The following is a 9,915-nucleotide window of genomic DNA, read 5'->3' as shown; positions in this document are numbered from 1 at the left end:
AATACGAAACCAAATTATATTTGAAAGTATCAGTCAGTATAATATTTACAGTTACTTTATTTACAAATACATAATAACACTGTATTGACTAACTGAATTGTTTGGTCTAATCCTTCTTGCAGTGGTAACAGGAGCAGGACACCGCCGACTTAAACGTCAAAGTTCGTACCCCATCAATACACAAAACCTAAAAAATTATCAATAAAACAAACGGAACAATTTTTATCTGAACATTTACTTTAGCTTCTATCGGTTCGGTATCCATGATGTTGCAGCACTGTCCCACAGAAGTGACAGGCTGTGTGGGACTCGTTTTCATGCCGGAAGGAATGGCCCAACTCTCGCAGAAACCCCTACAAGCGTTGGTGGTCATCGAAAACTCCACGCAATCCGGAATACTGATCTTACGCGTGTGACCTGAAAGTTGTTGCACGTTAGGTATCCTCGACACCTGGAGAACTGGATGAACCTACCGACTTTGTGACATCCGGGCTTCATCCACGCGTCCCTCGCGTTCACGCTCGACACCAGAAACGCATTCGAGAACGACAGGGCGGTCATGAGCAGCCAGAATGCCAGCATCCTGCAAAAAATGGAAAGTCGAATGGAATGGAAGTTACGTGGACGCACGTTTATTTACCTTTCGCCAACCCTTTTCGAAGTGTGCGATATCGCGACGCGACCACGAATAATCCCGCGCCGTTTGATATTTGCATTTTCCTTCCACGATTTCCATCCCCACCTCACGACCGCCCCCGTTTTTCCGCGGCGCGCTCCTCTTCCTACGGACTGGGAATTCGGCGATTATGATAATTTGCATTCAATCGCTTAATTGAGTGTGTCTGATGACAAGTTTTTTTCTGTTTCTGGCGTAAGAGGTAAATGAATTACGGGACCATTATGCGAGGCTATTAGTTTTTATCGGTGTTTTGCACTAGAGAATGGGAGTATGTTGATAATAAGATGCTGAAAAGGATTTTTTATGGTGAATCATTTTGTTTTTTATTGAATATTTTGTGTTCTATTATTTCTTCAAATTATTAATACAATGCTGTATAATATATATGTATGAAATATTTAATTTAAATGAAAAATTTTAAATATAATAAAATTTTTAAATTAAATTAAAAAGAAAATAATTCAAAATTAAAAAAAATATATATATTTTTTATTTTCATAAAAAAGGTTATATTTAATTAAAAAAAATAATATTGATAAAATATTTTATTTAAATTAAAAAGAAATTAATGTTTAAATTAAAAAAAATAATAATTTAAAATTGAAAATTAAATTAAAAAGAATAAAATTAATTTAATTAATTAAATCTTTAATCTAAACTTAAAAAACAAAATATTTAATTCAAAATTAATAAAGTAATAAAATATTTAAGTTAAATGAAAAGTAAATTAATATGTTTAATTTAAATGTAATAAAATTAAATAAAATAAAATATTCAATTTAAAATTAAAATATAATTAAATTATTAAATTAAATTAAAAATTAAAAAAAATAAAATGTTTATAAATTATTATAAATTAAATATTTTTTGAATCTAAATTAAAAAAAATATAATTTAAAAGTGAAAAGTAAATTAAAATGTTCAATTTATGAAAAAATAAATATATAAATCATTAAGCTAAAATTAAAAAAAAAAGTAACAAAATTTTTAATTTAATTTAAAAAAGTTAATAAAATATATAATTTAAATTAAAAGGAAATAAAAATATTTTAATTAAAATTAAAACAAAATAATAAATATTTTTTTTATTTTAATAAGAAAAAATTAAAATATTTAATTTAAAATACAATATTTTATTTAAATAAAAAATAATAAAATATTGTACCTTGTACAAGGAATTAGATTAGGGTTAATAGATAGATGTGTTTGGCAACAATGTTGGTAAGGGTGGAAAGGTACAATTGTTCAGTTAATTTTCTTCTTAGAGTTTATAGAAAACCTGGTTTTGTTTCTATTTTGTGGGAGATGTGTGCATTGTGTGAGATATATGACATAACATGTGTATTTTTAAATTTTACAATTAATGTTTATTTTAAATAAATATTTAAATATTAGAAAAACAAAAATATACAGAAAATGAAAATTTATTAGAAATAAATTAGAAAAGTACTTCAAGACAAATTATAATTGCTATAAAATTTTCAAACTAATACATTTTTCCTTTCTCCACGGACTTTGAATAAGTTAGATGAATCACCCTGTATATAGTCATAATAACAGAATTTCGGCAATTTATTTACTTTAATAACCTGATACGTTTTTATAAGATAGTTTTTGTTCGACTTTTGAAATTAATTTATAATACATAATGATGTAATACGAAAAATAATTAATTAATATTAATTATTTTTAATAGGGAAAACTGCCGCGACTAAATATTATAAATTGTAATGTGGGTTGCCTTATAAAATTAATTTAATTATTTTTATTTGCTTTCATTGTTAGTAGTAAAAAGTAAAGTAAAGTAAGACTATAAAATTCCATAATTTGTTTAATTAGCATATATGTGAGTGTCTTATTTAGTACAAAGTTACCAAAACCATTAATAATTTATTAAAATTACCGTATAAACTATTGCTACAGTTTGAACATCATCAAAACAATCTTTCAAACAACTTTTATTTTTTTGAAATTGAACTAACGTATAAAATTTTTAAATAAAATACATTATTTTCATTAAAACTATTAATATTCCGTTTATATTTCATAATAAATTTTTGTGTGGCATTTGTAGATATTATTAAAAAAAAAGTGTACACTCGGTTGCCTAATCGATCAAGCCGATGAACTCCTTATAGGTTATGCAAATGCCAAATAATTGACAGGTTCATGTTTACCAGCAAAAGTTTGACGTTTCCGATTAAAATTTTCCATTATTAGTAAAATGGCTGAGAGTACTAACTTGCAGGAGTCGGAAAATTTGAACACGAAAAATGGAAATTTTATTTGCGGGGTTGTAGAAGGTAAAGTTTCAACCGTCTTAACGAAATTAACTGTTCTAGAATTATCAAAATTTTCTTTATTGCATTAATTTACATTTATTACAGGATTTTACGGCAGACCATGGACAACAGAACAAAGAAAAGACTTGTTCCAAAAGTAAGTAACTAAGAAAGTGTTCTAAAATCGCTCTGCTCATTATTTAATTTAATTATAGAATGAAAAAATGGGGTATGAACTCTTATGTATACGCCCCAAAAGATGATTATAAACACCGAGCTTACTGGAGAGAACTGTACACAGTTGAAGAGGCTGAACATTTGACTGGTTTAATTCAAGCTGCCAAGGACCAAAACATAACTTTCTACTATGCCTTGTCACCCGGGTTGGACATCACTTACAGCAGCTCTAAAGAAATAACATCCCTGAAACGTAAATTAGAACAGGTATCACAGTTTGGTTGCCAAGCGTTCGCCCTCCTGTTCGACGACATTGAGCCGGAAATGTCTGAGGCTGACAAAGAGATATTTCAATCATTTGCACAAGCTCAAGTCTCAGTCACTAACGAAATATACCAGCATTTAGGCCAGCCAAAATTCCTTGTCTGTCCTACCCAATACTGCTCCACCAGAGCGGTACCGAATGTACCGAACTCTGAATATTTGAACACCTTAGGCTCAAAATTGGCCCAAGAAATCGATATTATGTGGACCGGAAATAAGGTAATATCCAGACTGCTGACCAAGGAGAACGTGCAGGAAATCTCGGAGGTGCTGCGCAGACCGCCCATAATTTGGGACAACCTACACGCCAACGATTACGATCAGAAGCGCGTGTTCCTGGGACCGTATTCGGGACGATCGCCTGACTTGATTCCGAAACTGCGTGGCGTCTTTACCAACCCCAACTGCGAATACGGGGCCAATTTCGTCGCCATTCATACCCTGGCGCAGTGGTCAAGGTGCAGCGTGGACGGACAGAGGGATCACTCCATCAGTGAGTCGATTATTATTGATTATTTAACAGAAATCACTTTGTGAATGTTTTACAGACGACACCGTGTCGGCGGATATTAAACTGGAAACTGAAACGGAGGACGGACTTAGTGGTGAAGACGTACCGGCGACTTTGTCACCAAACACGTATCATCCGAGGCGGGCGCTCCGTAATGCGATAACCGAATGGTTGCCGGAATTCGGCAAGCATAAATCGGTGTGGGGACCACTGGCGAAGCCCCAACCTGCGGTTGCGGTCGTTCCCGTTCCCATCATACCGTCCATCAACACGTGCATGAGTCTTACGGCCGCCACCACCACCACCACGATGGCAACCTCCGCCACGGTCACCCCCATCGTTAGTTCTAATCAGTTACATGCTTTGGCGGAGGTAAAACACTCTAATTACTGTTATAATTCGTACTAGATTTAATAATAATTATTTTTCAGGTTGCCAGCACAGACAGCCTGGTAAATCCACTGCCAGGCCCAGTTATGAACTCCCTAGTGTCAGAAACGAAAGTAGTTTGTAATGAAGCAATCCCCAACCCAATTACCCCAATTCCCGTACCCATACCGGTCCTGTGTGATTCCACACAAGACGAAACCAAAAGCATAACAGTTTTGAACGGAGCACATATCAAAAGTTTGCCGCAAATCGACGGAAAACAAGATGGCGACGTGCCCGTTAAGGAGGAGACGTCCATGAACACCGACTCAAGTCACAGTAACGAGTCGAGCTTAAGTCCTTCGGAACCGATGGATTGTAACAGTACGCCCAACATTAGTCCGGCCCACGTCGTCAATAAGTGCGTGGCGGATTCCAACGAGGACGTCGCAATGAGCGAGAATTCGGTTTGTTTTTTTATTATTTCAATTAATTTAAACTAATTTTGTGTGTATTTAGACTTCAAGCGGTAGTATGCAGGTGGAGACGACCGACAGTCAAATGGTCATTGAAAGCCAGACCGAATGTGATAAGTACTTAGTCTAAGACTTTAAATTAGCCTCGTTATGCACGTACTGTTTTTAGGAGGGGTAACGAACTGACTTACGAAGATCTGTCGTTGTTGTGCGACCTATTCTATTTACCCTTCGAACACGGCGGTCAAGGGCTGCAAATGTTGCAGGAGTTCAACTGGTTAAAGTCCAACGCCCATTTGGTCATCGCCGCCAACCGGAAACAGGACAAATCGAGTCCGGAGGTACCGCCTTAAACCCTTGTCAAACGATCAAAGTTGTAACTTAAGTTTTGCAGGCGCAGGAATGGTTCTCGCGTGCGGCGAAGATGAACGAGATGACGGAGACCGTGAACAAACTGTTCAAACATCTGACAAATTGCAACAACAGGGAACTGCTCTACGACCTTTACTCTTATGTCTGGGACATACGGGTAGTAATTTGTTTGCTCAATTCGTACATTAAATGGCTTGGTAAGTGTTGAACAATAAAACGAATCTCTTCGGTTAGTTTTGTTGCGTTCAGATTTTTCTCATTAATTGTGAGATTTGAATGTGGTTATAATAATGGTTATTTTTCGCAAACTGCAAAGCGTAAATTGATTTGGGAGCAGGCGTCATTGGAAACGTTTTATACTCATTGTCATAGAAAATAGAACACATAGATCCAGTAGTCCAATTTTAACAAAATTATCTTATTTTGTTGTTTGTATTATATGAATACATGTTTGAGTGTTACATTCATATAATGCAGATACAGTTTTATTTTTTCCGGATCAGGTGTTTTTTTAACTTACTTCAAAAGCTGTAGAAAGTTGTGAAGATTTTTGTCATCATCGTCAAAGATTGTAATGCTTTAGAGAATGACAGCATTGTGGTGTGGGATGGAATGAGGAATTCCAATTTTGTTTGGCCATGAATGATAATCGGATACGTGTCAAAAGGTACCATGGAGAAAGGCAAAATACACAATTTTTTTGTGGAGAGGTCAGCACATACAATACGAAAAGAGTTTGATCCATCTGAATGCTGAAAGAGACAATATGAACAATAGAGACAGTAAGTCTCCCACTATGGGACAGACTTCTACTGCCTCTGGCGTGCATGCTGTTTCTCTCTAAATTCAGACGGGTCAAACGCGTTTCTTACTGTAGAATAGCTGTCTTAGTCTTAGAAGATATTGTGGGACTCTGCCACTGCCTTTCTTTAAGATCCTTCAAAAATCACCTTTCCAACATGACAATTTTTCATCTTATATTGTGAGCATTACTTTGAAGAAATAAACTTGTTGCCATGGTCAGCAAAATCTTCAGGCTTCTCATGGATTGAACATTTGTGGGACATCATAGACAAGAAACTTCTAAATTAAGCACTCCCTCCTCTGACTTTTAGGATCTTCAGAAGTAGAAGAAGAGAAGTACCCCAAGATGATTGATCACCTCATTAGACAGATTTTCAATAGGTCCAACTAAATTATTAGTTTAAAAAATGATATTGATCAATATATTCAATATTTTTGTCTAATAATAAAAAATAATTAAATCTGTCCACTAGTGCTATATGTTCTATTTTCTGCGTCACTGAGTATATTTGGTGTAAATACATTGGACATATTCATTTTTATTTTGCGTATTTTGTGATTAATGATTTTCGTCACATGAATAATAATATAATAAACACATGACCCCACAGATATCCATGGCAAATTACATAATGTTTACAGAAAACATACAGTTTATTATATAATACAAACTATGAGTGAAAATGATTATGTCATAAACAAACCAAAGGGATAATCGTGTACTGCATAGCGTAATCATTTGCGAATGGAGTTCCAGACAGATGAGGTGAATCCAGGATTTTGCATGCGAATAAATTTGCTGCGTTATGCGTAACTTTTTGTCGAAAAATAACCACCACCTTTCTTTCATAAGTTGTAAGTTTTTGTCACAATAATAGGTGAGAAAAATGTGAATTTATGGTTAGGTGTTTAACATATTTTTCAATTTCCCAAAACAAATAATCGACTACAGAAGATGCGTCTTTTGTGGTTGATTCTAGAGTAGTGATTAAAAATGTTTGTGTGCGATTTTATTACAGTGTTTATTAATTTGCGATTTATTTTCTTAAGCTGGTGGCCACTTTCCTCCTTCTATGCCCTCCTACACCCAGGGGACCTACACATGTACGCATCGACCAGGAAATTAGTATATGTAGCCGATCTTTGCGTAACACATTTTTTATTGCAGCAAGCTTTTTGCGTCACTCATATTTTTTTTACAGAACATTTGCTTACGCGCAATTTTTTCCATTTCGTTATGCGTAAACGCGTAAATTGGCGCTTTTTTGCGTAAATTATTTGAATTATTCGGATTGTGGTAAGTAGCTAGATGCGTTTTGGCGTAGATTGGTTATAATTTAGAGGCAGAGCGATCGCGTGTGCGTTTTACAATTCGAACCGGTTTTAATCCACGTTTGTGTGTAGGGTTTTCGAAAGGATGGAAGGAGACGTTCATGAGCGGAGACCAAGAACCATGGGTGTTTCGGGGAGGTTTAACTGCCGACTTACAAGTAAGACTATTCCGTTAAACTAAACACTGACGTGTGTTTAATAATTTTTATTTGTGCAGCGATTGATGCCTGTAGATTCTGGCAATGATCTATTCGTTTACAAAGTGCCTGACGTACCGACCTGTCGCGTGTTCACGGTACGACCGTACTTATCATCGGACGAGGAGGCGGTGTATGACGTTTGCACGAGAACGTGCAAAGATGGACTGGAAGATCCGCACCCGTATCCTGAGGCGTTGAAGAATTTGAACGCGGATCGCTTGGTGGGGCCTTACGTCACGTTACATCCGGAATTCTGTATGGTGGTGGAGGATGAAAACGGAGTGGTGGGTTACGCATGCGCAGCTCCTGATTATAAAAAGTTCAGGACGACGCAGGAGATAGCCTGGATTCCGGAGATGATCGAGAAGTATCCTCTCGATGTGGCCAAGGATCTCTCCAAGTTTGGACAGGTGCGTGTTGTTAATTGTTCGAAAGAGTCAGATAATAACTTGTTGGTTTCAGGAGAGTTTAAATTATTTCCACAACTTTGCGGAAGAATCGTTAGTTTGTAGTTCTACACATCCTGCCAGTTTAATCTGCAGTCTTTTGCCTTCCGTATTAGACCAATCCGTTAGTAAACGTCTAGTTACTTGTTTACTTGGGGCTCTGAGAGCAAACGGTAAAAATCTAACTGAAAAGTTATTTTTAATTAATTTCATCGTTCTCGTTTGTGTTTTAGGAGCATTTGGAGTTCACGTAGTTATGAATTCGTCTGACAGCTACACACATGCATTTTACGGTAAGCTGGGTTTTGTAGAAAACACCCAGGATGCCGTCAAGGGAAAAATTGTGATGGGTAGAACATTCTAAGCGCACACCCTTATTAAACAATTAAATTGAGTGACTGATTTCTTTCTGTTCCGTAACGTTTATTTATTTTTATCAGAAATTATGTATTTGTACAAAAATTTATGTATGTTACATGTTTATTAACACAATTATGTTACATTATTAAGATGTAATTTTAAACATTATGTATTATAAAATATATATTACTAAGTTTCAATTATGATTTTTATTTATGATCACTGCATGTTTCCAGAGCTTCGTATTTGTAGTAAATTCTTATGGATTTCCGTAATCTAAAAAGAAAATAATGTCAATTAATAAATAAAGGATGAAGAGAGGGTCAATACCATTCTAATTTGTTGTTCAATATTATTCTGTTGGCTTCTCGGTGATAAATTTATCGATTCCTGCTCCTCCAGAATTTTCAACTTGTTAAGCAAGTTGCCAACGAGGCATTCGAGTGTCGCTGTCAAGGGAACGCCTGGCTCTTTAGTCCACATGTTCTGTTCTCTCAAAAAGTCCTCCAATTCTCTAGATAAATCGTCCCTGCTCAACATCCTGCCGTACTCTGGATAGGTTCCAAACGGAGTTACCATCTCGTGATTTTCAGGCACTCTCGTGTACGACTCTTGAAGTTTTTCCATCCTCCAGTTCGTTAGTGCTCTTACATTCCTGAAATCATGACAAACATGAACAAATCTATTAATACTTTTAAAACGTTATTACCGTTCTTGTTGGAGGATCTTTTCCTGATCGTGGAGTATCATCTTAAGTTTTCCCAACCACATATTTTTTAACGCGATGTTTGAAACTTGTGAGTTACCCGATTCATCAGAAATGTATGATTTAAGACTTATTTTAGACGGATTTCTTATGATTTTGTGCACGACTTTCATATTTTCTTTCGGCTTCTTCGTTTCCGATGGCTTTTTCCTGTACTGATTTGGAATAGTCAGTTTCTTAACAGATAAAGAAGGTTTCAATTCCTGTTCGGTCGTTTGTTGCAATAAAACATGTTTTATCCAATTGTTATCTTGCACTTCGATTGCAATCTCATGCTCTGGCTCTTCGTTTATTATGTTTATTAATTTTTCGTTTTCCGCCATTTCCTTATCGTACTCGCTACGTAAATAATTAAGAATGGCCCGAACTCCCTGTGATAACACATCTCTATTGGGATAAATCAATGGATTATCGCTTAGTTGCAAAGTCTTCAACTTGGCCACAGTTCCTAGTTCGTTGGGTAACTCTCTTAAATTATTCTTTGCTAGCAACAAAGTTTCCAGATTTTCATGATGAGCGATGCTTTTCGGAATACTCTGTAATTGATTGTTTCTCAAATCTAGCCAAACCAATTTGGGGAACGAACAAAACATGTCTTCAGGCAAATTTGTTATTAAATTGCCTTCCAAGAACAACATTTTTAAATTAATTTGATTAAACGTCTCCACTGGAATCCCTGGAAGACTTTTCCATGAATGATCACTTATAACGTTCAAACTCGACATTTTTTACAGCAATTTTGACACTAATATCGTATTGAAGTCGAACTTGTTTAATATTGTTGTCATGGCAACAAAAACTGTCATTGTTTGATCAA

General features: G+C 35.5%; 3 protein-coding genes across 4 annotated transcripts; 1 reads left to right on the top strand and 2 right to left on the bottom strand.

The window, feature by feature from the left end:
- On the bottom strand, positions 1–684 carry LOC109597132 (thyrostimulin alpha-2 subunit). Its single transcript, XM_020012764.2, has 4 exons — positions 641–684; positions 474–583; positions 239–417; positions 1–187 (listed from the first exon to the last, which is right to left on the bottom strand). The coding sequence occupies exons 2-4, from the start codon at positions 580–582 to the stop codon at positions 107–109; spliced, it is 369 nt and encodes a 122-aa protein (XP_019868323.1). The 5' UTR covers position 583; positions 641–684; the 3' UTR covers positions 1–106.
- Positions 685–2,837: 2,153 nt separating this feature from the next.
- On the top strand, positions 2,838–8,532 carry LOC109597139 (protein O-GlcNAcase). 2 transcript variants are annotated; one of them, XM_020012770.2, is made up of 13 exons: positions 2,838–2,982; positions 3,067–3,118; positions 3,177–3,955; positions 4,011–4,345; positions 4,405–4,809; positions 4,862–4,935; positions 4,988–5,159; positions 5,213–5,387; positions 7,045–7,098; positions 7,399–7,484; positions 7,544–7,936; positions 7,989–8,145; positions 8,206–8,532. In XM_020012770.2, exons 1-13 carry the CDS (start codon positions 2,904–2,906, stop codon positions 8,334–8,336), a joined length of 2,892 nt encoding a protein of 963 aa, XP_019868329.1. In that variant the 5' UTR covers positions 2,838–2,903; the 3' UTR covers positions 8,337–8,532. The 2 variants fall into 2 exon arrangements, with proteins under 2 accessions (XP_019868329.1, XP_019868330.1); XM_020012771.2 differs by lacking the exon at positions 7,045–7,098.
- Positions 8,523–9,842, bottom strand: LOC109597138 (leucine-rich repeat-containing protein 40). The gene is made up of 3 exons (XM_020012769.2): positions 9,042–9,842; positions 8,663–8,987; positions 8,523–8,608 (listed from the first exon to the last, which is right to left on the bottom strand). Exons 1-3 carry the CDS (start codon positions 9,821–9,823, stop codon positions 8,552–8,554), a joined length of 1,164 nt encoding a protein of 387 aa, XP_019868328.2. The 5' UTR covers positions 9,824–9,842; the 3' UTR covers positions 8,523–8,551.
- Between the last annotated feature and the right edge of the window lie 73 nt (positions 9,843–9,915).

Source organism: Aethina tumida, chromosome 5 (genome assembly GCF_024364675.1).
Source record: "Aethina tumida isolate Nest 87 chromosome 5, icAetTumi1.1, whole genome shotgun sequence".
NCBI classification, from domain to species: Eukaryota; Metazoa; Arthropoda; class Insecta; order Coleoptera; family Nitidulidae; genus Aethina; species Aethina tumida.
The sequence above is the reverse complement of the archived record's forward strand: the minus strand, read 5'-3'. Positions and strand labels throughout refer to the sequence as shown.

Coding starts and splice junctions, on each gene's coding strand:
- LOC109597132 (XM_020012764.2), bottom strand. CDS start 582: ATGCTGGCATTCTGGCTGCTCATGACCGCCCTGTCGTTCTCGAATGCG. Junction 418..473: donor GCCCGGATGTCACAAAGTCG/GTAGGTTCATCC, acceptor AACAACTTTCAG/GTCACACGCGTAAGATCAGT. Junction 188..238: donor CCGAACCGATAGAAGCTAAA/GTAAATGTTCAG, acceptor ATAATTTTTTAG/GTTTTGTGTATTGATGGGGT.
- LOC109597139 (XM_020012770.2), top strand. CDS start 2,904: ATGGCTGAGAGTACTAACTTGCAGGAGTCGGAAAATTTGAACACGAAA. Junction 2,983..3,066: donor TATTTGCGGGGTTGTAGAAG/GTAAAGTTTCAA, acceptor CATTTATTACAG/GATTTTACGGCAGACCATGG. Junction 3,956..4,010: donor ACAGAGGGATCACTCCATCA/GTGAGTCGATTA, acceptor AATGTTTTACAG/ACGACACCGTGTCGGCGGAT.
- LOC109597138 (XM_020012769.2), bottom strand. CDS start 9,823: ATGTCGAGTTTGAACGTTATAAGTGATCATTCATGGAAAAGTCTTCCA. Junction 8,988..9,041: donor AAGATCCTCCAACAAGAACG/GTAATAACGTTT, acceptor TCATGATTTCAG/GAATGTAAGAGCACTAACGA. Junction 8,609..8,662: donor TTGAACAACAAATTAGAATG/GTATTGACCCTC, acceptor TTTTCTTTTTAG/ATTACGGAAATCCATAAGAA.